The sequence below is a fragment of the Zootoca vivipara genome, chromosome 7, assembly GCF_963506605.1.
Source record: "Zootoca vivipara chromosome 7, rZooViv1.1, whole genome shotgun sequence".
NCBI classification, from domain to species: Eukaryota; Metazoa; Chordata; class Lepidosauria; order Squamata; family Lacertidae; genus Zootoca; species Zootoca vivipara.
This window is the reverse complement of record NC_083282.1, coordinates 43705186-43733161: the sequence shown is the minus strand read 5'-3', so window position 1 is coordinate 43733161 and position 27976 is coordinate 43705186. Positions and strand designations below refer to the sequence as shown.

Genomic DNA, 27976 nt, shown 5'->3' with positions numbered 1-27976 from the left:
GTCAATCACTGCCTGGCTATGCTAGTGAGACACTTTCCTAAACTTTCTTCAGTCCTAGACGTACAAGCTTCTGTTTCCCAGTAGCTTGGAACTGATAGCTCCTGGGTGGGATTAAAATTCACCACCTGATTCCCTTCTTCGCCGTCTTTGCTATTAGGAACTCACAGCTCTAGCAGCTCCCCCTGGTTGAGAGCTGTGAGCAGATTTCCCACTATGGCTCTAGACAAAGTGAAATCTCTCTTGCCTGATGAAAGGGTGGATGTCTGCATTGCCGCAGCTGTGCTCTGTGGTTCAGCCACTGCAATCTTGGTGGTAAAATGGGTGAATCAGAGGCGGGTGCAGAAGAAACTCAAAGAGGCCAGGGGCGTGCGAACGCTTGGCTTTCAACGGATGGAGAAAGCAGCAAGACAGTTTAAACAACAGGTGAATATATTTTAGAAGTTTCATATCACTTGGATAAAGGGTTTTTTTTTCTTTGTATCAAAATTTCAGTGGGTCTCTTCTGGTCTCTTCTGCAGAGATGCTGTTGATTGCTGAGGTTTGCAAAAGTGCTAATAGCATAAAAGATGGCGATTATTTCTAGGTAGTCTTACAGTGATGACAATATACTTTCCCAATATGTATATGTTGAATTTAACATAACTGCTCTTCCCCTGAAAGCTCTGCTTTCCTATAAATCTAGTAGGATGGCGCAGTCCATGCTTTCTCTGTTTCCTTCAGCTAAGATTATTATGGGAGGCTCCCCCTGATTTATGCACCCAATCTAAGTTTAGGAACTTTTTGAAACTGAGGCGTACCTTGTGTCATGGAAAAGAGGGTATAAAGTTGCTTTCCTTTTTTCCTCCTGCTGCATTTCAACTGACAGCCTGAAGGCAGCTGTTCCTGGCCACATTATTAGCAGACTGTTAACAAATCATCTGTCATTAAAGAAAAGATACTTGAGCCTAAGGATTGCTTGGCAATTGCTGGTGCCTGTCAAGGCCCATGCTGCACTGTCATGCTAGGGGCTGGTATGTCTCTGAGTAGAAGGAGCAACTTCTTCCCACTTGCCTCTCATTTTGCACAGGGGTGGGTGAGTGAAGAGAGTAATGTTCCCAGAGAGAACTTTGGCCATATCTATACAGCAGTTTATTCCATCTTCATGATGGTTCCTTACCTGTTCATTTTCACATTGTATCGGATCTTTCAGGCGATGTAAAAGCTATGTGTGGAAATCTAGTGGAATCTACTGGAGGCCCTCTTGCAACCTCAGTAACTCAGAAAATGGTGAGAGCTGCATTGACAAAATTTGGGGCAGTGTACCAGCATACAGTTGTTTCCCGTCATTTCTAATTTACTGTGCCATGGTGGTATATTGAACAAAAAGCCACAGTTTCATAACACAACAAGGCATCACAGTGTAAAATGAATGCTATAAATTGCATTACAACCAGTAAATCTAACACAATAATCCTCATATCTGACTGCAGACTTACAAATGTCCATTGTTAGCTTTAACTCTTTCTACTTGCGCTTTGTGGGAATACAGCCGAGAACTCTCTTTGGATGCAGAGGGAACCAACCCATCACTCTTTGGAGAGACTGTTCCAACCTACAGGCTCTGCTTGTGATACAGAACTGTTTCAGAACTCCTGGTGACCACAGTGCAGAGGAGAGGAAGTGTGTAATTGGTTGAAATCAATATTTTTAAGTCAATATTTCAAATTCAAAATTTTCTTGTTCAGTTGTATCATCTTTTTAAGGATATCTTAGCTGTCAGATACAGTCACATATAAAATATCTCTGTGACTTGCCATGCAAAGCAGGGTGGAGATCACGTTAGCTGCTAAAGCCCGGGGTCAGTACCCATTCCTAGTCATCAGTGAGCTGTTATTTTCTTACTACAGTCATACCTCTGTTTAAGTACGCTTCGGTTTGAGTACTTTCAGTTTAAGTACTCCGCGGACCCATCTGGAACGGATTAATCCACTTTCTATTACTTTCAATGGGAAAGTTCGCTTCAGGTTAAGTACGCTTCAGGTTAAGTACAGACTTAGGGGACCAACTGTTTACTTAAACGGAGGTACCACTGTAATTATATAGTCGTTGAGCACCCATGTGATGCTGCTGCTGACTGGCAATCTGTAGCCTGCTTTGCATGTCTGAAAGTGCAATGTGTCCACAATGCTGTGTAGCAATGTTGGTCTAGCAAGCGAGTGCACCTAACATAGCAGTTTGCCAGCAATGTGTTTGCTCCCTGCTGCAGAACCCAGGAGTGAAAGCTGCTCCAATCCTAGCTCTTCCCCTTGTGGAACTGTCTGCAAAGTTGAAAGATGGCTCATTGTCTCCAGAAAGTGTTCTCTACACCTACATGGAAAAGGTAAGACTGCCTGGGAGTAATCACAGCTGTCCATGGAGGCACAGGTTAATTCTTTGTCCAGGCAGCTGTATACCAGCTCCATCTGGTACACAGGCTGAGACTCTACCTGCCTGCAGACTGTCTCACCCGAGTGGTGCATGTCCTGGTTATCTCCTGCTTGGGCTATTGCAATGCACTCTACATGGGGCTACCTCTAAAGGGGACTAAGAAACTACAACTAATCCAGAAGATTGGTGACTGGGAGTGGCCACTGAGACCATATAACACTGGTCCTGAAAGACCTACATTGGCTCCCAGTTTGTTTCCGAGCACAATTCAAAGTGTTGGTGCTGACCTTTAAAGTCCTAAACAGCCTCAGCCCAGTATACCTGAAGGAGCATCTCCATCCCCAACATTCTGTCTGGACACTGAGGTCCAGCTCTAAGGGCCTTCTGGCGTAAGGTTACCAGATGTCCCCGTTTACAAATCAGTCCCCATACAAAATCCATTGAAGTTGAAAAGTGTCCCAGGATTCATTGAAAAAAAATCTGGTAACCTTATGAATCTGGTGGTTCCCTCACTGTGAGAAGTGAAGTTACAGGGAACCAGGCAGAGGGCCTTCTCGGTGGTGGCACCCGCCCTGTGGAACGCCCTCCCATCAGATGTCAAGGAAATAAACAACTATGACTTTTAGAAGACATCTGAAGGCAGCCCTGTTTAGGGAATTTTTTTAAGGATTGATGTTTTTATTATGTTTTAGATATGCTGTAAGATGGCCAGAGTGGTTGGGGAAACCCAGCCAGGTGGACAGGGTATAAATATTATTATTATTATTATTAATTATTATTATTATTATTATTATTATTATTATTATTATTAAAGGAGTGAGGCAAGATACACACTGTACAAACTCAAAAGTACAAATGAGTTGTATCTCTCAGCATAATGACTCTTGTGCTCATTTTAAGGCACTGATGTGCAATATGCTAGCTGAAATACATCTGTTCCTCAAAATGTGCACAGTTTTGTGGTGCAATTCTCCAGCCAAATAATGTGTCCCAAAATACACATGGTGGGATAATATGTGCAAAAAAGTGCATATATTAGTGGGGACAGAAAACACAAAAATACATTATAGCAGGGGAAATGGCTCTGCAAATATGTGCCTAATAGGCAAAACTGCATACAAATATATGAATATTAGGAAAAATTCACACTGAGGAGGATGGGTTTTTTAAAAAATTGCAAACTGATGTGAACTTCAGATTGGAAAAATGAGCTAGTGAGAGAAACTAAAACTGACATTCACCCATCCCTGGTCTAATACGTTTGAATTAAGGTGATTTAGCGCACAGAATAATTTTGAATTTTAATAAAAAAAGTTAAAAGTCTCCGCCATTTCCCCTTTTTAGGCCAAACAAACAAGGCACTATTCCCTTATCCCAAAGTTCTTTTATCCTCTGCACACACATGCGCGTGCACACACACACACACAAACTCTAAACCAAGCTAATTCAAATCGAGCTCCAAGAAAAGTCAAATTTTGCGACCTGCACTATTTGTGCTAACAGAACATCCTGGCCTGTCACAGTTACAGGTTTAATGGAAGAGTTTACTATCTTCCTCCCCACCCCCACCCTGCATCTAGGGCATGTAATAGACTCGGGCCTTTCATATACCATATGATCTGCATAGTTATTTTCAGCCGTGATAGATTTATTATGGTCCCTAGCAGCTAAGCTACAAGGGATTTCCATTTTTGGAGCGACTTGGATTTCAGGCTTCTAGGGAGGAGAGCAGGGGCTTTGCTAAGTGGATCGAGTGAATGCGTCGCTTGCTTGGCAGCTGGAAGATGCCAGCTGCAGAAGTGTATGCAATCTTGTGTGGTGCTGAGAATAGGCAGCAGATCCGTCCTCAAATAGAGTGGTTTGTTTGGGTGTTTATACATTGCTTTTCGACACCTGGTGACCCCAAAGTGGTTTCTATAATAACAGCTGAAACCAACCAGATCCTAATATGACCAGCATATATCCAGTTTCGACACAGTGAACTGATAGGTGAACCCTATGCTACAAACGGAAGTTGGAACACACCCTTTTGGTGCAGTTTTCTACTTGCATTATAATTGTCTTGCATAATGATCGCAGATAAAACACTGCATTTGCAAGGTGGGAAAGAGACCTTCACAACATGAACAGTCAAGAAGAGAGCATATTGTCACAGTTTGCCTTCTTCTCCCACTGTTTTGTTTCTTGCTCATGCAAAGGCCTTGGAGGTAACCCGGCAAATCAACTGTGTGACCAACTTCCTTCCAGAGTGTGAGGAACAGCTCCGGGAGGCCAAAAAAAAGGAGAAAGGATTGCTTTATGGAGTCCCAGTCAGTATTAAGGAAGATGTGGCCTGCAAGGTACTTTCTGCCATTATCCCTGAATAATTGCAATGAGGGTAAGATAAGGAGGGCTCTGCAACAGAGTAAGCTCGTGAATTTAAAGCCAAGAGGAATATGTATATTTTTATATTTCTATTTGTTTAGATAATATGATTAAATCAGCCATGTGGGTCACTAGTTGGGGGGCGGATGCCCCCATGCTTTGCCCACCTACAGTGCAACTGCTCCTCTCCCATAAGCATCACAAATTTTTCCTTTAGTTATGGGCATCTGCATGGAGGGAAGTCAAAGGAGAGGGCACTCTAATTTCTCATGCTATTTGTGTTATATTTAAAGCTCTCCAAATGCTTCTTAGACTAACCTAATTCTCTCTAAATATATGCCTGAATTCACTCTTAAGTGAAATTTGATGATATTTCCTAAAGACTGGAGGGATTGTGGTTGTTTTCTTTAAAATAAATGTCACCTCTACTTTCTCGTCTAATGTTTTGGGTGGTTTTTTTTGGGATATGGTCAACAGATGTAAGGATAAGTATCTCACTTTATTCTCTTATTCCAGGGGTACCCCAATACACTTGGCTTGGTGAAATTTCTAGACTGTCCTGAGCAGGAGGACTCTGTGATAGTCAAAGTTTTAAAGAAACAAGGGGCAATTCCATTTGTGAAGACCAACCTTTCACAGGCCATAGTGAAGTACGTGTATGTTTCTTTCCTTTGTTTAATTCTTCAAGGCAGCAGCTGGGCCTTAGCAGTCCAGGTAAATAATGCCAGTTTTGGTGGCTCTACAGCAACTCAAAAAACAGAAAATAAGGAGGTCGAGCTTTTCCTATCACTTTATACCCATGCACCTGGTAGATCACAGCTAGGTGCCACACAGACACAGTTTGATTCTCCCTCAACAGGAAGAAATCCAAGTCAGGCTTCATGATAGAGGTGGGGGACGTGTGGTACAGATGTTTCTGGACTCCCATCAGCCCCAGCCAGCATGGCCAGTGGTCAAGGGATTATGGGAGTTTCAGCTGAACAACATCTGGTGGGCCACAGGTTCCCATCCCTGATTTTCAGGGTTAGTTTTCTAGGCAGAAGAGAAAGAAGTTTGAAGAACTATGTTGTGTTTGTGAAGATCGATTTCCAAGTGTCATCTCAGTACATGGTTTACTGCTTTCATGACAAATAACTGGTTGAGGCCCTCGAATCCAAGAAACCCAAAGCATGCTGGCCTTCTTCTTCAAGCCAATCTTTTTAGATGCTAGAATTGAACAGAAAAGAACAGACTGTACAAGGCACCTCTTCACTCCAACAAGTGGCCAGGACCTGAGTGAAGCTACACTTTCCTAACTTGTGATTCCCAGAAACTGGTATTCAAAGGCATACTACCTGAGATGGTGGAAGAGGTAGAACATAGTCATCATGGCTAGTAGCCATTGATTGCCACCAACTTGGATGGCTTTAACAGAGGATTAGAGAAATTAATTCATGGAGGTTAAGGCTATCACTGCCTCTTGTGGAAGCAAATTCCATAGCTGAACTATGTACTGTGTGAAGTATGTGCTTTTGTCTGTCTTCCAGCATTTTATGTTTGTTGTCCTGCACTTGTATTCCTATCCCTGGAGGATTCTGTTGTTGAATGTACAGTATGTTTATCCTATATATCTGATATATCTGATAGTTGTATTCAAAGTGATAGCTATTGTAAGATGATAGCTATTCAAAGTGAAAGGCCCAGTGTTTAATGGAATTGGTACGTGATTATTAAGGGACAACCATTACTAAGGGAAGCAGCCTTTGCAACCTGATTCCACCATTCAGATATATAGGATAAACATACATTCAACAACAGAATCCTCCAAGGACAGGACCACAACAGAGCTAAAATGCTGGAAGACAGAGAAAAGTCTTCCATTGAACACTGGGCCTTTCACTTTCCACAGCTATCATCTTACAGGAGAAAGTGACACCCAGTCACTAGAACATTTTGATAACAGTTTTGCTCTCAGAAAGACCCTTGCTGCAGTCCTTAACAACTGTGAGAATTGCTTGTGTACTCTTCCTTACTGGAGAAGCATTGACTTGCTTGCCCTTTTCCATCCCACTCAGCATTGACTGTGGCAATACACTCTTTGGACAAACCTTGAATCCTTTCAACCACAAGAAAACCTCCGGAGGTTCTAGCGGAGGGGAAGCTGCACTCATTGGAGGTGGAGGCTCCATTCTTGGGATTGGGACCGATGTGGCTGCAAGTATCCGAGTGCCATGTGGTTTCTGCGGGATCTGCGGAATAAAACCCACTGGTTATAGGCTGAGGTAGGTCTCACAGGTTTGGAACCATTCATCCATAAATCATGTACAATCAACCAAGTAAGGAGCAGCAGAATGGCAGTATAATAGCAAACATCCTTGATACAGGTTTTTGTTTTCATTCCAGAGAGCCCTGGGATACTAGTTTTCTGGGTGATAAGCATAACATAATCCCTGTTAGTTAGCATGATGGGGCATTTACCAAGGCCCACCTGCCATCCAGGGTCTCCTTACACAACACACCAAGTTCTTTACTCTATTTGGAGTGGGGGCATATAGAAAGAGGAAGTCCCATTGTGCAGGCAAAAATTATTGTACTAATCGGACAACTTCTCACTCAATGCACCCCTGTGTATTGGCATTTTTTTAAAAAAAAACAGATTCTGAGGCTAAGCCCTGTGGAGTCTTGGCTCACACTGAAGTCACATTGGTTTTATTTTCAATATGTATGTTGTGTTTTTATGTTGTAAACTGCCCTGAGACCTGTGGGTATAGGGCAGTGTATAAATTAAATAAGTAAATAAGTAAATAACACCACACAGAGGTTGCAGTAAAGGGCTCCTCTTCCTCTAAGCAAACTTGGGTTATTGGCAAGTAACATTTTGTCTTTTATGAGATGTAGTCAACTAAACTTTCAGAGTATTTGAGGTATGAGGATACGCCAGTTTTCCAGGAAATGTGACTATATCTGTGAAAGAGGCGTGGGAGTGGGGGAAGGGTGGGAACTGCATTAGTTGCATAATTCCTGACTTCCGGACTGAAAAAAAAAGTGCCACAGAAAGTATTAAACACAGGGAAGATCCAGAGCCTGTTTTCACTTAAAGCTCAAATCTCTCTGCAAATTTTTGTTAGTTCTGGTATAAATTCTAAGAAGGGAAGTGAAATTGTTTGAATCCACAGTGTATGCAAGCTGCATAGTTAAAATATCAGGATCTGCTTCAGTGAGGGGTGGACGTCAGATGCTGCCCTCCTCCGTGTAGTTTTATGGAGGGTCGGAAGTTAATTAGGGTTAATGAAATGTGCCTATAACATTTCCCTATCCTATCAAATATTTTTAAAAGGAAGGTATTTTGCACAGAATTTCCAATGGCTTTCCAATGGCTTTCAGCTATTAGGAACATCCTTTGACGCATGTCACTTGCATTTCATGGCTTGGGTCTCTTTGGCTCTCTCTGTCATTTGGCTTTTCTCCATCATTAATTTACTTTTCCCTTTTGCTCTTGTGCAGCGTCAAAGGTGCTAGCACTCCTGTAGCTGGAATGAACTCAGGTGAGCAAGTCTATCACTGATAAAATATAAGCGAGAGTTGAAAGTGTTACTTAGCTCATGGGAGAATTTAAACAAGCACAAGCCCTTTGATGGAGACCGTGGTTTCCCGATAAGTAAACTTTTTAGAGTTTGGGCTCATTTAAAAACAAACAAATGCAAATGTCATTCTATGAGAAGGCCAGGTGTCAATGGTAATTTCTGATTTGTTTAACGAAGATCAGATATATCTTAAATGTTTTTGCTGGCTAGATGTAAGGAAAAAATGGTGGGCATTTGCATTGCAACCTGAAAATTCATTTAATTTTGTAAGATTCTGTCATGTAATTGATTATGCAGGATGGGGCTTATCTGCCCCCCAATATTTTATTCAATTTGGCACCCCTGGCTTACACAGATACTCTATGCAAATGTACATAGACCTTAGGCCTTGTGGGATCTACTTTATTTTTACTAGAACCTTGAGATCCACAGAACCAGGTGCAACAGACATTCTGAGCTCTGCAATTTGTTTTGAAATCCAGAATGTACAGTCTTTTCACACATAAAAATCCTCTCCCCATCCCCAACGCTCTTCAGTGCAGCAGTATGAAGGGGAAGTCATTATATTGTTGCCGTTTAAACAATGGGGGGGGGTCAGAGCTACTTCAAATCACCAAAAACTGAACTTCTGCCAATGGCTGCACACAAATACAGCCCCTGATAGGACTTGTAGTCCAAAAGGCGTGGAAGTTACAAGGTTGCAGATGGCTGTGCTAAGCTATGGTTTCACAGTATGTCTGAAATGGGTGTGAAAATTGCAACTCAATTTTTTTTAATGCTCGTACTGCAAAATTCGTGGTTGCACATTTTAAACTTACCTTCTTCTTTCGGTTACCATGCTCAGTTTTCATGTGGTGAAATGAATCTGTGATTCATTGTCACCCAATGAGATCTTTAGTTCCCACCATATCCTAGAAAAACGTATTTGTAGATGCATTTCAGAATACAATAAAATTGGCAGTTTTTGCGGATCAGATGACTGGGTGATCATTATGTGAAAACTGATGGGCCTGAGGAGAAAGGAATTCCTTTTTTCTCCTCAGAAATGACCCTTGTTGAGCACATAGAAACCCTAATACAGTGATACCTCTACTTATGAATTTAATGCGTTCCGAACACACATTCATAAGTAGAAAAAAATTGTTAAGTTGAAGCAACCCTATCTAAAAATTCGCAAGTAGAAAAAATCCAATCTAAACCGCATCCAAGATGGCGGACGGAGCTCCATTCCTAAGTAGAAACATTCGTAAGTAGAGTTATTTGTAACTGGAAGGCAACTGCATGGAAATCACGCAACTAGCACTCCTATCTTCTTCCCCATGTTCAGAGGTCTTCCTCTTTTGTTCCAGTCATCTCTGTGACAGGCCCAATGGCAAGAGATGTGGACAGTCTGGTTCTGTGCATGAGGGCCCTCCTGTGTGATGAATTATTTCGCCTGGATTCATCTGTGCCCCCACTTCCCTTTAATGAGGAGGTAATGTAATTGTGTTCAACAGTACACTGAAGCGGTTGATTCACTGTAGGCTTTTAATGCACAATGAAATTTCCTTTTTAGTGGGGGAATCTCAATTTTTGTCAATGCTGAGATGTGAGTGCATGCATACAAGGTGTCACCAGAGAGATTTTAAGCACTATAGCAGCAGTGAGTGGAGCTGTCAACCAAGGAAAGGAGCAAAGGTCTAAAGGATAAAGCCACAATGGAGGCCCAGGGCGAAGCTTGTTTGAAATCCGAGGTCTGAAACCCATTCACAGAGAAATAAGGAAAAACTCGAGCTTGGTCTAGGTGTCAGGAGGGAGAAATCTGAAGTCAAATCTGACATCTAGGTAAGAGAAATTAAAAGCTCAGGAGACACGAGTCAGTTGTTATCTCTCTAACAACAACACAAAACTTGTGACTCCACCTGCAGAGCACTGTCTAGTGCCACCTAGTGACTCAAATACATCATGATATTATTCACACAGAGGAGCTGAACAATGATACCTATTGCATGGCTACATGAATAGTTTAAGACATGAGCAGAACTCTCTGTTCTTCAGGTATCACCAGAAGTTTCTGGTGTTCAGAATGTGGCCCTGAATTTTCAAGTCGCTTCATGATTTTTTTTAAATTTGTACCCCTCCCATCTTCAGATGGCTTCCAACAAAATATAAAAACATGGTAAGACATACGCGAAACATTAAAAACTTCCCAATACAGGGTTGCCGTTGTTGTTGTTGTTGTTGTTTAGTCATTTAGTCGTGTCTGACTCTTTGTGACCCCAGTTAGATGTCTTCTAAAAGTCGTGTAGTTATTTATCTCCATCTGAAACCAACCAGATCCATAGGGTGAGTGCCACTACCGAAAAGGCCCTCTGCCTGGTTCCCTGTAACTTCAGTTCTTGCAGTGAGGGAACTTCCAGAAGGCTGGATCTCAGTGTCCAGGCTGAACGATGGGGGTAGAGATGCTCCTTCAGGTATACTGGGCCGAGGCTGTTTAGGGCTTTAAAGGTCAGCACCAAGGAGGATCAACGGGAATCCTCCATCCCTTACAGTCCCTGAATTGATGTGATCCTTTATACTGTGTCAACAACTATTCAGTTAACAAGATGGCTGAGCTCAACAAATTAGACAGTGGGCAAGAGCATTCTAAAACCAAAGCGGAGTCAAAATTATCCAAATGCCACACCTCATATGATAGTGGTACCCAGGGAAGGGCCTCTGATCGAGATTTTAGCACACAGACAGATGCATAGGGGAAGTGAGCAGTCCGTCAGGTACCCTGATCCCTAGCTTTCACCCTTGCCTGAGCTGTGAAAAGCCATGTTGCCGCCTTTTCATTGCCCTGGTGACTAGCACTATGTGATTACTCTGGTTCCTTTCTGCAGATTTACTCTAGCTCCCGACCTCTCAGGATTGGCTACTATGATGGAGATGGTTATTTCCAGCCCTCTCCCAGCATGAGGAGAGCTGTGCTGGAAACCCGACAGTTGCTACAGGAAGCAGGACACACAGTAAGCTCTGGGCCCATGGAAAGCCTTTTCTTACATTGCCTGAACTTTAATTCATATTGAGTTTGTTTGCTGCATTTCCATTGCTTTAATTTTATTGAGTTTTGTAATACATGTAACAAATCAATAATAATAAGAGATGGCTATTTATGCAGAAACGATGCACACTGCTAGCGAGGACATTGATTCTGGGACTTTGTAAATGATGCATTTGTAATGTGCTATTTGTTAATTAAGAAAAAAGAAATGGCAAGATGTGGGGAGCAAAGGAGAAAGAAACTGGAAGAAAAGTTGTTATGGGAAGGAAGCAGAAAAGGGATAATAAAGTAAAATATTTTCTTCATTATTTTCTAGAGCCATGCTAGTCTACTGGCATTGTTTTTTAGAAGGTGCCTGTCACCACTGAAAATTTACCCATTGGATTGTTGCATGTACTGTAACATACACTTGACTTTTGAGTGTACACACCATAGGATGTATTCATCTTTCTTTTACACAGAGTAGAACTATTGGATTTAGTAGGCCCAGCTCATACCCTCCAACATTTCTCCAATGAAAATAGGGATGTCCCATATCCCCCACATTTTACTGGGTTGCCTCAGCCACTCTGGGCAGCTTCCAGCATATATAAAAACATAACAAAATATTAAACAAACCTTCCTGATACAGGATTGCCTTCAGACAGCTCGGGGGGTCGGATAACTCCACACCCTCCACCATTTCTCCAATGAAAATAGGGACAACCTAAGGAAAAGTGGGACTTTGTGGGATCAAATAAGAAACTGGGACAGCTTCTCTAAATCAGGGATGTCCCTGGAAAATAGGAATACTTGGAGGGTTTGCCAAGTTAGTAATGGTTATTAATTCCAATTAGTCTATTCTGAGTAAAATTTAGTTGACTACCACCTTATGTCTGCATACCAGTTACAAACTACATTTCCAGTTTTACAGTTTTCAGAGTTCTGCTAAGTTGACATTTTCTGGTACTTATTTAAGCTCGTGGCTGCACCTGCAGCTATAGATTGGGTTGCAGAGTAAAATTCTAGACAAAAGTTAATAGAGGCCTGTGGAGATTGGACAATAACATTCTCCGCCAAGAATGTGTATCCAGGCAATATATAGGTCCTCCTTTCCTTTTAAAGGCAGAATGAAAACTGCATTATATATATATATATATATATATATATATATATATATATATATATATATATATATATATAGTTGCCTTTAAATATTTCCCTTGTTTTTCTGCTCAGCTTATACCTTTCACTCCTCCTCGAATTGATTTTTTGGTGGATGAGCTCTTCACCAAAGGCCTCTATGCAGATGGATGTTCAACATTACTGGAAAAGTTGTAAGTAGATACCAAGACGTATAGACACGTATGTAGTGTATGTATGTGTTTGGGGGGAGGGGGTATCTAAAGTTAGATCAAAAACTTTCTGAAGAAGAGATATCAAGGCTCTTTAGTGGGAAACAACTAGGAACAAAAGAGGATAATATGATGATGATTAAACAAAAAAGAGGGTTATAATAATTATTTCAGATTGATTTGAAAAATCTGGTGTAGCATAGTAATTATAACATTCAGATATTATAGAAGAGGAAGTAATGGCCAAAACACATTTCTGGAATGACTTTTAGAACAGCAGACACTCTTCATTATGTTCTAGAATAACAAATGTCAATAGAATATGTATCCATAAAAATATTTTTTTTAAAATTGTAGTATTATTATGTATACAAGTATTGTGCAGATAACAATGACAATAGGTTGTGCTCCATAAAACTGATAAATGGGTTGGGGGTGGGGAGAGGCTTAAATTTAATTGTGTTCTTGTTGGGTGGGGGGGTGTCTTTGCTGAATTGCTGAAAATTTCATTTTCCTCAGCAGCTGATTATCTGCCCCCCAGTAATGCTTTAAGTTTGAGATTCTGCATTTGTCTATCAGGGATTTTAACTGGGTAGTAGCTGTAGCATAGGCATGTCATTGCAACGGGTAAATAGCATTTACAGACATTATCACACAGCAGAGAACCTGCTTTCTTCCTCTTTTTCCTTTGCCAGTGATGGAGAGTTTGTGGATGCCACTTGGACAAACCAGATAAATTGTTACCGGTTGCCAAATTTGGTGAAAAGGATCCTGGCTCTCATTTTAATGCCCTTGGTGAGTCTCCAAGTCATGAAACAGACATACAGACTTTCTCCATATATACCTTTGTGTATGCCAACAATATATAATGAAAAGCAAGGATAGGGTAAAACTGGGGGATGTCTCATTTATATGTCTCCCACTTATGTTTCCATATTGGTGCCAATGCAGGTTGTCTTGCCACAGGTGAGCTTTCCAGGTGCCCCAAACCACTCCAAGTTAAATCTGTCCCTGTGTGGTATTCATCTCCTCTTTCTTGCGGGGGTCATCGCCATTCCCAATAGACCAATGGAGACCAACAATAGGATCAGTAGCAGCAGGTGGACTGCAGCTTCCCAACATTGCACATTGCTGCAGCTTACCTTGAAGGAGAGGTACAGGGAGATCAGTGTGGTGCAACTTGCAGTGGCAAAAGCATCAGATTACCTATGCTGCTTCACCCTGCAGTTTGCTGAGTTCTCTGCATCTCCCTCTCTGAGTAATGATGCACAGTGTTGGGAAGCTGGGAGAGCAATGCATCCCCACCCACATTGTTCCACCAGTTTCTACTGAGCAGGATTCTCAGCCAACTTTTGCAGGAAAAGTTCAGGGAAATAAATCATTCTCTTCTAGGATGCTATAAAGCAGAAGTAGGGAGTGCAGCTTTAGGATTGCTGGCAACGCTCTTGTCTATTTTATTTTCTCTTGGTTACGTGATCATGCAAAACCTCAGATGCTGCCAGATAGCTGAAGGGAGGCTGATAGACCCTCTGTGAGTTGAATGTTTAAAGACTTGCTTTTCAGCTAGGCCTGGTGTGGGAGCTCAGAGCCTAAGCTAGGAGTACAGCAAAGAAGCCATTGGCTGCCACAACACTAGGTTCTCTACTTGGCAAAGATCCTTATGCTCAAGGTGTGATTTAGTCCAGAGGAGGGAAGTGAGCCTAGGTTCATGAGCAGACAGTAAATCATTAGAAATTGAAAAGTACAGAGATGGGGGCAGGAATTGCAAGAGACGACAAGTCACGATGCAATCATATACATGTTTACCTGGGACTAAGTCATAGAATCATTGAATTGTAGAGTTTGAAGGGGCCACGAGGGTCATGTAGTCCAACCCCCTGCAAGGCATGAATCTTTTACCCAACATGGGGCTCGAACCCACGACCCTGAGATTAAGAGTCTTATGCTCTACCAACTGAGCTATCCCGTTCCAATTGAACTCAGTGGGCTTACTTCTAAGTTGACTTGCCAAGGATTGCACTACAGGTAGGATGGAAAGGAGAGACTGCCGGCGCAAAGATTTTCAAGTTCCAGGGCAGAAAATGCCTCTGTTTTAACATTTTGGCCTATATTCCAAAAATGCCTATGAATCTTAATGGCTAGGGAGTAAATCTGCAAGGTTGCTCTAGCATTCTTGGAAATATGCTGAAGCCTTTGTTATGCATCTGAAAATGAGATTGCTTACAGGTTCCTTAACTGCACAGGAAGCTTATGACTCCCTATTTGCATTGATTGCTATTGTTATATTTAAATCAGAACGTGGCTCTGGATCTTTAGAGCAAGCCATGTTCCATTTCCTTCCAAGCTGAATCATAATGCAAACCAGTATATGTGATTGTTTCCCTCATACAATGTCTCAGAAACGACTGTTTCATTTAGAGCTTGGTCGCCTCAGTCAATCTTGTTAACTGAAATCAAGTTCTAGCTGCCTTCCTTATAAAGCGGAATAAGCAAGGTGGAAAATCATAATCTAAGAATAATGACTTTGATGCAGCCAGTCTCAGGTTTTCATATTCTGCTTTTTGATGAGCCCATCCTCTGCAAAACGATCAGGTTTGAAAGCAAAGTGGAGAAAATAGAATTGCCAGAAATCTCCCCCTCTCCCCCCGTGCAATAACTTTTTTCTTATTGCCCCTCTATACGCCACAATACATTCTTTTTATCATGACTATCCACTCAAAAAATCTCTTCATAGTCAAAAGAAAAAAGGCAGACACAAATTCCAGCTATAGTTGTGAACTTTCAAGTCCCACTGATTTCATTAAGTGAATTAAGCATGAGTGTTACCCTCTTCTTTTGAAACTAGTGCAGCTAGCTTTGCCTGGGTTGAGCACAGTTGCTTTTAAGAGGTTCTTTGTGAATTGCACAGACATGAATTTACCAAATTGTCTCTATCAGTTTCAGTTTTTATCCACAAAGTGATAGGGAGGGTATGAGAGAAGGGGCCATTCTGATTTTGCGGCATGCATAAAAGCCAGCATGATTGATAACTAAATCTTACTTAAATATTGATGATGAGAGCACAGGGATGGGAGAATCATTTGATTCAGTTTGCATTTAAAGGTGCTCTTTCCCAAACAATATGTGAACATAGTCAACTTCTGAAATCCACACTTATCTGAATTTTGCAATCCAGTTCTTTGGCCAAGTCACCTGTATGAAAATGCATATACTAAAGTGTTTATAGAAATGCAAACATTAGTAAAAATAAATGAAAAATGCATTATATTAGTGGGAAATGCAAAAATGTGCATATTAGGCAAAATTACATCAAAAGATGCGTGCATTAGGCGAAATTCCCACAGAATTTCTGATTAATTATCATGAGGACCTTAAAGAAATTCAGAAAATGGTATGGAGATGTGAAGAACTAAAGAATGAGAAACTGAGAGAAACTGAAATCGACAGATTTACCAACCAGCTCTATGGACCTGCACCTGAGAGCAACAGGCCAGCTTAGGGGGTGCAGAATAGGCTACATGGCCTAATCAGCTCAGTTCTCCAGCACTGCAGCTCACTTCCTGCTTTGCCTGCTTGCTACCTACTCAGACCAATGGTGCAATGCTTTTGTGGCATCAGTGTGCATCACATGAGTAGACCAGTGCTTGGGCACGTGTTATGCCTGCCGGGATGAATAGCCTGGGCCGGCTTCATGGTTTTTGCCTGCTCGCTCGGTCAGAACCTCTCCTAATGGCATTGTCTGTGTTCAATTGGCGGAAGGTGACAAGGTCAGGCACACAGCTCAGGCTCATCCCAGCAACAAGCAATCATCACTATTGGCAGAGCCCTAGCTCAGAAGCTGGGGCTGGCAGGGACTGAAGGGGAACAGTTGGAGGAGCCACTGCTGCCCTCCAGCATCTGTTGCCTGAAGTGGTCTTCTCACTCTGCCTAAAAAGAAAGAAAGAAAAAAGAAAAACAGCTAAAGGACCCCTGGACGGTTAGGTCCAGTCAACGGCAACTATGAGGTGCAGTGCTCATCTTGCTTCAGGCTGAGGGAGCCAGTGTTTGTCCACAGACAACTTTACGGGTCACATGGCCAGAAATGTAGCATCGTGACGGAAGCCAGAGTGCATGGAAGCGCTGTTTACCTTCCAGCCACAGCGGTACCAATTTATCTACTTGTACCCCATCATGGGGATTCAAACTGCCGACCTTCTGATCCCAAAGACTGCCTAATGGGAGGGCTGGTCCTGGGAAAAGCATGGCTGCTGGAGAGATGTTTGGATCGCAAAAAACCCAAAACCCTTAGCCTTTACTTGACCTTAACTTCTTCATCATGTTAAGCACAGTGGGAGCAGATGCTTTTTGGGTAGGTGGGGTACATGTGACAAATTTTAGCCAACTATGAGGGGAGAAAAATGCTGTGTAACTTGAATACATAAATGCTAACAACAGGATGATAAGTTGCAAAACAGCTTTGCAAACAGTGCAATTTTGCAATGCCAGTGAATTTTAATCCACATCGGGCAACTTTTTAAAATGAAATTTACTGGGATCCAGTTATGGAGGTCAATGGAGACTGACAGGTCAAATGGGATCATTAGTAGTAGATGCTAAGGTTATAAGAACTTAACAGAGTAAACTAAAAGTAGTCAAAATATTACAATTGTTATTACTAGTCAAAAAATTATGAGTGTTACTCTTTATTCCTATATCTTGCCCTTTCTCCTGAAGGAGCCATGGGTTGCTAAAAACAACTATACAGATAAAATCAGCAGAAACAAGGATATTGTTACGTGAAGTTTGTCTGAAAGGGACCTGGGCTTATATCTGGAGGGATGTGACCGCAGTTGAATTTGTGTGAATGTACTTAAAGTACCATAATTCTGAAAGTCTCCCTTTTTAGGAAGTACCTCCACAAAACTGCTTTTCCACCTCCCCTCCCAAAACCAGTTGGGGATTTTGCACAAAAGCTTTTAAAAGATCTTAGTGATGGTGGAAATATTGTGAGTGTGAATTAACACCCCTTGGGAGCTCCTGATTTGTGTGCACTGACAAACCCTGTGGATCATTAGTTTTTAGTTGAATAATGATATAAGACAGAAAGTCCATCAGTTTCTTTAGTAGAATGCTCCAATGAATAATTTACGAAGAGGATTTACCTCTCATCAAAACCCCATCAGCTGTAATTTGCAACTTATCACTTGGACACTTTTCTAAAAGCTGCTCTGAAGATAGCATCCAGGTGGATAGATGTGAGACTATACGTATAGGTGTACTATTCCTTCCTTTCTTATATTTATGCCCCACTTTTCAGTCATGCTTGGGTCCCACAGGAGTTAACAGTTTCACACAGGAACAACAGAGATACATTGGTGTGTGCATGATAGTCTATTCTGGCAATTGGTGACATAGTTCCAGGTACATCCCCGTGCCTAGGGTGATGACTTTTTTACAACCTCATTTCCCTGTATCATAATTTGATGAGCTTTCATTAAAGATGAGATAAAATCTTACTTTCAAAGAGATTTGATAATAAAAACCCTCATGCACAAAATGATTTTTTAAAAAATTATTTATCAGTTTTTTGACCATTTTTGAAGTCACTGTAAGCAGATATAAAATTGAACCCAAGCTTTAGAGTCACATATATACAACATTATATAGGGTCATCAAACACACAAGGAACCTTTTTTTTAGCTGCAGTAACAGTATAGACGCCGCTAGAGGACGATGTTTTGCTACCTCTCCTGTAGGTCCTTTTCCCAGCATGCCCGGCAGGGTCTGCTGGCTGAGTTGTGAGGTCCCAAAAATGGGCTTTTACCTTGCACAGGTGTGACATTTGTATACCCTATGTTGCTAAGAACACTCCCCATTGTGGAATGTGGTTTTGTGTCCAAATTTGATATGAAATATATATAGAATTGTTAATACAATGTTGTTGTTGTTGTTTAGTCGTTTAGTCGTGTCCAACTCTTCGTGACCCCATGGACCATAGCACGCCAGGCACTCCTGTCTTGCACTGCCTCCCGCAGTTTGGTCAAACTCATGTTCGTAGCTTCGAGAACACTGTCCAACCATCTTGTCCTCTGTCGTCCCCTTCTCCTAGTGCCCTCAATCTTTCCCAACATCAGGGTCTTTTCCAAGGATTCTTCTCTTCTCATGAGGTGGCCAAAGTATTGGAGCCTCAGCTTCACAATCTGTCCTTCCAGGGAGCACTCAGGGCTGATTTCCTTAAGAATGGATAGGTTTGATCTTCTTGCAGTCCATGGGACTCTCAAGAGTCTCCTCCAGCACCATAATTCAAAAGCATCAATTCTTCGGCGATCAGCCTTCTTTATGGTCCAGCTCTCACTTCCATACATCACTACTGGGAAAACCATAGCTTTAACTATACGGACCTTTGTCGGCAAGGTGATGTCTCTGCTTTTTAAGATGCTGTCTAGGTTTGTCATTGCTTTTCTCCCAAGGAGCAGGCGTCTTTTAATTTCGTGACTGCTGTCACCATCTGCAGTGATCAAGGATCCCAAGAAAGTAAAATCTCTCACTGCCTCCATTTCTTCCCCTTCTATTTGCCAGGAGGTGATGGGACCAGTGGCCATGATCTTGGTTTTTTTGATGTTGAGCTTCAGACCATATTTTGCGCTCTCCTCTTTCACCCTCATTAAAAGGTTCTTTAATTCCTCCTCGCTTTCTGCCATCAAGGTTGTGTCATCTGCATATCTGAGGTTGTTGATATTTCTTCCGGCAATCTTAATTCCGGCTTGGGATTCATCTAGTCCAGCCTTTCGCATGATGAATTCTGCATATAAGTTAAATAAGCAGGGAGACAATATACAACCTTGTCATACTCCTTTCCCAATTTTGAACCAATCAGTTGTTCCATATCCAGTTCTAACTGTAGCTTCTTGTCCCACATAGAGATTTCTCAGGAGACAGATGAGGTGATCAGGCACTCCCATTTCTTTAAGAACTTGCCAAAGTTTGCTGTGGTCGACACAGTCAAAGGCTTTTGCATAGTCAATGAAGCAGAAGTAGACGTTTTTCTGGAACTCTCTAGCTTTCTCCATAATCCAGCGCATGTTTGCTATTTGGTCTCTGGTTCCTCTGCCCTTTCGAAATCCAGCTTGCACTTCTGGGAGTTCTCGGTCCACATACTGCCTAATCCTGCCTTGTAGAATTTTAAGCATAACCTTGCTAGCGTGTGAAATGAGCGCAATTGTGCGGTAGTTGGAGCATTCTTTGGCACTGCCCTTCTTTGGAATTGGGATGTAGACTGATCTTCTCCAATCCTCTGGCCATTGCTGAGTTTTCCAAACTTGCTGGCATATTGGGTGTAGCACCTTAACAGCATCATCTTTTAAAATTTTAAATAGTTCAGCTGGAATATCATCACTTCCACTGGCCTTGTTATTAGCAGTGCTTTCTAAGGCCCATTTGACTTCACTCTCCAAGATGTCTGGCTCAAGGTCAGCAACCACACTACCTGGGGTGTACGAGACCTCCATATCTTTCTGGTATAATTCCTCTGTGTATTCCTGCCACCTCTTCTTGATGTCTTCTGCTTCTGTTAGGTCCTTACCACTTTTGTCCTTGATTATGGTAATCTTTGTACGAAATGTTCCTTTCATATCTCCAATTTTCTTGAACAGATCTCTGGTTTTCCCCATTCTATTGTTTTCCTCTATTTCTTTGCATTGCTCATTTAAGAAGACCCTCTTGTCTCTCCTTGCTGTTTTTTGGAAATCTGCATTCAGTTTCCTGTATCTTTCCCTATCTCCCTTGCATTTTGCTTGCCTCCTCTCCTCCGCTATTTGTAAGGCCTCGTTGGACAGCCATTTTGCTTTCTTGCATTTCCTTTTCCTTGGGATGGTTTTCGTTGCTGCCTCCTGTATAATGTTACGAGCCTCCATCCATAGTTCTTCAGGCACTCTGTCCACCAAATCTAAATCCTTAAACCTGTTCCTCACTTCCACTGTGTATTCATAAGGGATTTGATTCAGATTGTATCTTACTGGCCCAGTGGTTTTTCCTACTTTCTTCAGTTTAAGCTGGAATTTTGCTATAAGAAGCTGATGATCTGAGTTACAGTCAGCTCCAGGTCTTGTTTTTGCTGACTGTATAGAGCTTCTCCATCTTTGGCTGCAGAGAATATAATCAATCTGATTTCGATGCTGCCCATTTGGTGATATCCATGTGTAGAGTCGTCTCTTGTGTTGTTGGAAGAGAGTGTTTGTGATGACCAGCTTGTTCTCTTGACAGAACTCTATTAGCCTTTGCCCTGCTTCAATACAATACAATGTTATGAAATGGTAAAACGGCATACAAAAAAAAATTAAAAATGGTTTGTGCCTAACCTTTTTAAATATTTCAATGGAATATACCTCATTTTAGTCATTAATAGGCAAAAGTTCATCCATTTGTGCTACAGGAAATATTTTTTGAGAAAAAAAATGAAAAAGTCACCACCCTACTGGGCACACATGGCAGTGAAGCGTAAATTTGTCCCTGGGACTTTTTGTCTCAAACCAGCTTTTAATCAGACACATAGGAGAGTTCAGTCATTAATATATATTTGAATTTAGCTATGACTTTTGATCAAAGCATGCTGGATTCCTAATGGGAAAAGGGGGCGTATAATAATAATAATAATAATAATAATAATAATAATAATAATAATAAATATATTCCCTCTCCCAGTTCCCACGAATCTCTCGGCATCTGAATGCCCTTATAGGAGTAGGGTAAGTTAATTTTTACATGATTTTTAAATGGATTAATTGTGAAGTACTAAATATAATCATGATGGGGATGATTACCAGTGGAATACCAGTGTTGTTAAAACTTCACAACCACTGTTGTGAATAATGATATATCCATGGTTGTGAATGTACTATATGACTGCATCTGTGCTGAAAAGTGACTATATAACCAAAATGGGCAGTTCTAGTTAATTTTCCCTCTTGTTACTGTCATGAATTCTAATCTGCATGCCTTCTGCAAATTTCCTAGGTCAGTGAAAAACTTCTGGAAGAACAACGTTGACCGGATGGTAATTTTGTTTTCTCATTAAAAGATGAAGAAAAGTGCCCAAGTGCTCAAATTCTCTCTGCCCCCAATCACTGTTCATCAGAGAGAAACCTGTTCAGAAAGGGCAGCTTCTTGGAAAAGTGTGCATACAGTGTCCGTATTGGGTAGTTTTTGTGCCTTTCATTACTGACAGCAAGATGTGCAAATAATAGATACCTCACAATCCTTTATGGTTTGATTCTGGAGACTGATATTAACTGAAAGCTACTATGGTCCCTAGAACTCCAGCTACCACCATCAATGATGCTGACCTATGTTAATACTGTATCCCACAGATCTGGTCTATGTTAACATACAACCAATAGGGCTATGGTGTGCTGTTGTGTACACAAGCAGATAGTTTAAAGTGACTAAAGAGGGTTGGGTCAAATGATGAAGTGAAGAACATTTTTGACGGAGGTTGAGCTGATGATAAAGTACTATTGGGTGAGCAAGAGCCATGTGAGAATGAGGAAAAATAGGAATCATGCTGAGGGTAAGGAGATCAGCAGTAGCATGTCAATCATCTCCCAAGTCTTCTGCATTTGGAGTGTCTCAGTATTCTCCTGATTTGTTTGTAGTAATAGCATTAGTAGTAGTATGGTTGTTTAACTCTTCTACATCTGACAGGTGGGCATTCCACAGGACAGATTTGACAACCAAGGAGGCCTTCTGCCTGGTTCCCTGTATTTTCACTTCTTGCAATGAGGGAACCACCAGAAGGCCCTTGGAGCTGGACCTCAGTGTCTGGGCCGAACAACGGGGGTGGAGACACCCCTTCAGGTATAGCACACATCAGCCTTTTCTCCACAGCTAAAATGACTAGAACCCTGTAGAGCAGGCATCCCCAAACTTTGGCCCTCCAGATGTTTTGGACTACAATTCCCATCTTCCCCGACCACTGGTCCTGTTAGCTAGGAATCATGGGAGTTGTAGGTCAAAACATCTGGAGGGCCGCAGTTTGGGGGTGCCTGCTGTAGAGCTTCTTAGGTTTTGTGCTGATCAGCAACATGTAAGGATGTAAATGCATTTCTGTTAATAATCAATTCACACTGATGGTGGCATTTTGTACATAATATCCACTGTCTTCTCTTTGTATTTCTCCCCAGGCTTACCGTGATGAATTCATTGCAGAATGGAGGAAGTTGAAGCTGGATGTTATGCTTTGTCCAGCTTTGGGACCAGCTTTTAATTTGGGATATGCTGGCAAGCTTTTTGGTACCAAATAATACATCTTCTCTGATTTTCCAGCACACATGCTATTATGTTGATCCTGTTCCCTTGGCTTGTTGCATACTGTGGATTGAATTATGTGGCTTTCTATGAGCTGACCTGTAGAGCATCCTGCTCTGAGCAAGGAAGGGGTAGATGATGAACATTTTTCTCTCCCAGTCTTATGATCCAAATATTTATAAAAGTTTGTGGAGAGAGGGGCCCATTTAGCCACATTGTGCCATCCTTGATATCTACCATATATCCTGGCTGATGATCCCAACTTGGCAGGAGATGGATGTTAGAACATTCATCCACTACTACATAACTTTCTCCTGCTCAGTAGTAATCAAGCAAAAGGAAGAAATTATTGATATGTGTGCATTGATTAATCCATTTAGCTCTGGTTCCTTCAAGGGGCATAATTAATTTGGAAAGTGGTGACAAAGATTTGTGGAGTAGGGCTCTGAACCAGAAACATACTACTATAGAACAGGTCCCATTATTATCACCACCATCAATAATAATAATAATAATAATAATAATAATAATAATAATAATAATTTATTATTTATACCCCGCCCATCTGGTTGGGTTTCCCCAGCCACTCTGGGCAGCTTCTAACCGAATATTAAAAACAGTATAGCATCAAACATTAAAAACTTCCCCAAACAGGGCCGCCTTCAGTTGTCTTCTGAAAGTAAAATAGTTACGTATTGCCTTGACATCTGCTGGGAGGGCGTTCCACAGGGCGGGTGCCACTACCGAGATGGCCCTCTCTCTGGTTCCCTGTAACCTCACTTCTCGCAATGAGGGAACCGCCAGAAGGCCCTCGGTGCTGGATCTCAGTGTCCAGGCTGAATGGTGGGGGTGGAGACGCTCCTTCAGGTATACAGGACCGAGGCCGTTTAAAGGTCAGTACCAACACTTTGAATTCTGCTTGGAAATGTACTGGGAGCCAGTGTAGATCTCTCAGGACCGGTGTTATGTGGTCCCGGCGGCCACGCCCAGTCACCAGTCTAGCTGCTGCATTCTGGATTAATTGCAGTTTCCGGGTCACCTTCAAAGGTAGCCCTACACAGAGCACACTGCAGTAGTCCAAGTGGGAGATAACCAGAGCATGCACCACTCTGGCAAGACAGTCTGCGGGCAGGTAGGGTCTCAGCCTGCGTACCAGATGGAGCTGATAAACAGCCGCCCTGGACACAGAATTGACCTGCGCCTCCATGGACAGCTGTGAGTCTAAAATGACTCCCAGGCTGCGCACCTGGTCCTTCAGGGGCACAGTTACCCCATTCAAGACCAGGGAGTCCTCCACACCTGCCTGCCTCCTGTCCCCCCAAAACAGTACTTCTGTCTTGTCAGGATTCAACTTCAATCCATTAGCCGCCATCCATCCTCCAACTGCCTCCAGGCACTCACCCAGGACCATCACCGCCTTCACTGGTTCTGATTAAAAGAAAGGTAGAGCTGGATGTCATCTGCATACTGATGAACACCCAGCCCAAACCCCCTGATGATCTCTCCCAGCGGCTTCATATAGATATTAAAAAACATGGGGGAGAGAATGGGACCCTGAGGCACCCCACAAGTGAAAGCCCAGGGGTCTGAACACTCATCCCCCACCACCACTTTCTGAACACGGCCCAGGAGGAAGGAGTGGAACCACTGTACGACAGTGTCCCCAGCTCCCAGCCCCTCTAGACGGTCCAGAAGGATGTTATGGTCGATGGTGTCAAAAGCCACTGAGAGATCCAGCAGGACTAGGAAACAGCTCTCACCTTTGTCTCTAGCCCGCCGGAGATCATTGACCAGTGCGACCAAGGCAGTTTCAGTCCCATGATGAGGCCTGAATCTATTGTATTTATAATCCTACAACCTGAAGGATACCAATATGGCAACATACGTAGCTGTAGATTCACCTACATTGTATCATGCCAGACCAGTTGCGATGGGCTCCTTAACCAACTAAGGTATAGCTAAGACATTAGTCTAGCTCCACCCAGGATATAATGTACTCTGAATCTGTAATGTGGTGCCTTCCATAGTTCTAGTTACAGGTAGGTAGCCGTGTTGGTCTGAGTCGAAGCAAAAAAAAAAAAAGGATTTTTTTTATTTTGCTCTGAATCTGTAAGATACTGCTAGCAGAACTGTAGCTGGGTTGCATTGTAGTTGTCTGTTTCACAACCCATCCCCTCTTCCAACAATACTGTGATTAGATGGGTGTTTTTTTAAGTGATGCATTAATTCCTGGATTATTCCATATTTACCTTGCATGAAATTGTACTTAAACCTTGGTACATTTCCTTCAACCAGTGTCAGTGAGAAAATATTATCATTGTTATTTTATTATTGGAATCAAAAGGTGTATTGAGTGAGTGGAAAGGAACTTCTGCCTGTGAAAGGCAGCCTCCGTGAATTCTGGCAACCCCCCCCCCCAATTCTCTTAGCTGCCCCCTACAATACCTGGTCTTACACCATTCCAGATGGAGCAGCTTTTGGGAGACCATGAGGGCACAAGTGGTGAGAGGATCCAGATTAACTTTGTTTCCTGAGTGGAGTTCTGCTCACTCTTCTCTGGGCCCAGTATTATTAATCCAACAAAATGAAACTGAGTGAATTAAGTCTCATCTCCTTTTAAAAACTTCAAGGCAAGAAGATTCCAACATATTTCAGCTTGACCAGATCTCTCATGGTTGCTTGTGCAATTAGGAAGAATGTGCCTGCAGGCAAATGTCGTATTTTCTTAGTAGTGATAAGAAAGCACACTCATTCATATTCTAATTTTTTTCAAGGCTTCAGGCTTTGATCAAGCCAATTCTTCAGGTTCCCAACATGCCAGAAGCCAAACCAGGAAAACCCAGTTCCTCTTGGGCTGATTCCATGAGTGTGTGCATTGTTGTTGTGGATGCGTCTAGGCAAATATCTGAGAAAACACTTGAGTCAATCAACACCTTTCTGAGGCTCCTTCCCCTGAACATTTTGTGCAACTGTTCTTAGAGGTTATTTTAGATTAGTTGATAAACTAGCACAAGACAACCCAGCAGTGCTCTGCCATGATCTTTTTCTTTTTCCTTACTGTGTGTTTGTGCAGAGAAGTATGCATTGCGCTGTTATTGCATTTTCATGTTGGTGTCATGAAACAAAGGTCTGGTACTGCAAAATGAGAAGTATTGTGTGTTGTCTTTTCCAGTTGCTACCACTTACACCCATTTATACAACGTCTTGAATTTCCCGGCCGGTGTTGTCCCAGTTACTACAGTGACACAGGCAGATGAGGAAGAGCTGAAGCTTTACAAAGGACATTATGGAGACCCCTGGGATAAGAGGATGAAGGAGGTCAGTCAATAGCAACCAGGGCAAGGACAGTGCCTAGAAGCTGCATCAAGCATGGGGAACCAGTGACACACACACCGATGTTGTTGAACTGCAGCTTCTATCCATCCTGTCCACTGGTCATGCTGGTTGGTGTAGAGACTGATGGAAGTTGGAGTTCAACAGGTTCCTCAACCCCACCACGTGTTGTTGGGGCTCTATTGGCTGTACAAAATTGTAGCGGATTGACCCTTCCTTGCTCCCCTCCTGAAATTAGGGAATTTTTTATAGCTGGTTAACACAGGCCATTAAATTGGAAAACTGGAACTGCTTCTCTAATATACCTTCATTGGCGGCTTCTGATCTGAGTAGGGTCTTAGTTATTGCCAGACAAAAGTAAGTTTTAAAAGTAATTTGTACAGCCTTATTCTAAGTGTGTTTATTTGGAATAGGTTCTAAACAGGTTAATGTGATTAAATTCCAATAAGAGCATTTGACATCAAATCTCTGACTTGGGTGGAAAAAAAAATCACAACCATAAGGTCATAGAGTGCAATTATTAGCAATATTCCAACACAAGTGACTTATGTGTAGGATAACATTTTTATAAACAAATGCATGGGATACAGCTCCTAACCAAAAGCGCTAAACCCCCACAGTCATGTGCTCAGATGTTGGAAATATATTCTGAGCATTTCCATTATCCAGTTGAAGGTAGGCCTCCTTATTGCCCAGTAGATCCTGGAAGTCTCAATCAATTCAAAAGGGAGGCACTCAGGGAGAAGTCTGAAAGCCACGAGCTCAAACTGGCTGCTTCTCTCAGTTATGAAATACGCTGTGTGATATCATGCTGCCTTTGTATCTCTCCTGCAGGCTGTCGAAGATGCTATTGGGCTCCCTGTGGCTGTCCAGTGTGTGGCCCTGCCGTGGCAGGAGGAATTGTGTCTTCGGTTCATGAAGGAGGTAGAGAAAGTCTCCCATGAAAGGAGGGGCAGGAGGAAAATCTGATCCTGTCGGAAAGGAGCACTGTATCTGCTAAAAGATCTGCTTTGTTGACTACTTTGATGTACGGCTGCATGTGTACTGAACATTGCTTGGTCCGCTCAGTTACATTTTCATCAATGTGTGCTAGAAGACAGTTTTGAAGAGAATGTCAGAATGTTAATATGTAACTTAGTGAGCACTGAACCTTCAACAACGGTATGCAAAGAGGAGTGCTTAAAAGATGCACACGCCCCCAAAGTTCTATGAGTACATTTTGACTAGCGCCGTGCCCCACTGTGGGTATTTTGGTTTCTTCTACTCCATTTGCTTTTAGACTTGGATAGTGCAATAATGTACTTCTTGGTCTTCTGCAGAATTTGCCTCTTCATCCCTGGAGGAAATTCCCTACAGGATATATAAATCAATAATTTTGGCAGTGTTCCTCAGTCTACAAAGTTGCAGTACAACTCTTACGTTTAAACATGTTATGATCAAGTTAACCACTTGTCCAGTGGTGGGTTTTTTAAGCAGAATTTTAACCTGGGTCTTCCATGTCTGTACCACCACACCACACTCTAATTACTTTGATTTTATTATACGTTGCTTTTTATTGTTTGTCTTTATTCTTGCATTAATATTTGGATTTTAAAAAAAATGTATACCATTGTGGAACCCATGGTTGAATGAAGGCACAGTAGAACATTTCAAAATAAAGAAGCAAATAA

At 42.1% G+C, this 27976-nt stretch overlaps 1 protein-coding gene across 2 annotated transcripts; it reads left to right on the top strand.

Annotated features, from left to right (window-relative positions):
- Positions 1-48: 48 nt before the first annotated feature.
- On the top strand, positions 49-27970 carry LOC118088622 (vitamin D3 hydroxylase-associated protein). 2 transcript variants are annotated; one of them, XM_035122482.2, is made up of 15 exons: positions 49-423; positions 2246-2359; positions 4605-4745; positions 5287-5420; positions 6825-7031; positions 8254-8294; positions 9683-9807; positions 11198-11323; positions 12577-12674; positions 13388-13487; positions 21372-21415; positions 21684-21723; positions 22850-22958; positions 26146-26291; positions 27141-27970. In XM_035122482.2, exons 1-15 carry the CDS (start codon positions 214-216, stop codon positions 27273-27275), a joined length of 1770 nt encoding a protein of 589 aa, XP_034978373.2. In that variant the 5' UTR covers positions 49-213; the 3' UTR covers positions 27276-27970. The 2 variants fall into 2 exon arrangements, with proteins under 2 accessions (XP_034978373.2, XP_034978374.2); XM_035122483.2 differs by lacking the exon at positions 2246-2359.
- The last annotated feature ends 6 nt before the right edge of the window (positions 27971-27976 follow it).

Excerpts from the sequence above, each read along its gene's own strand:
- LOC118088622 (XM_035122482.2), top strand. The coding sequence starts at position 214 with ATGGCTCTAGACAAAGTGAAATCTCTCTTGCCTGATGAAAGGGTGGAT. Across the intron at positions 5,421-6,824 it reads CTTTCACAGGCCATAGTGAA|CATTGACTGTGGCAATACAC; the intron begins GTACGTGTATGT and ends CATCCCACTCAG. Across the intron at positions 12,675-13,387 it reads TCAACATTACTGGAAAAGTT|TGATGGAGAGTTTGTGGATG; the intron begins GTAAGTAGATAC and ends TTCCTTTGCCAG.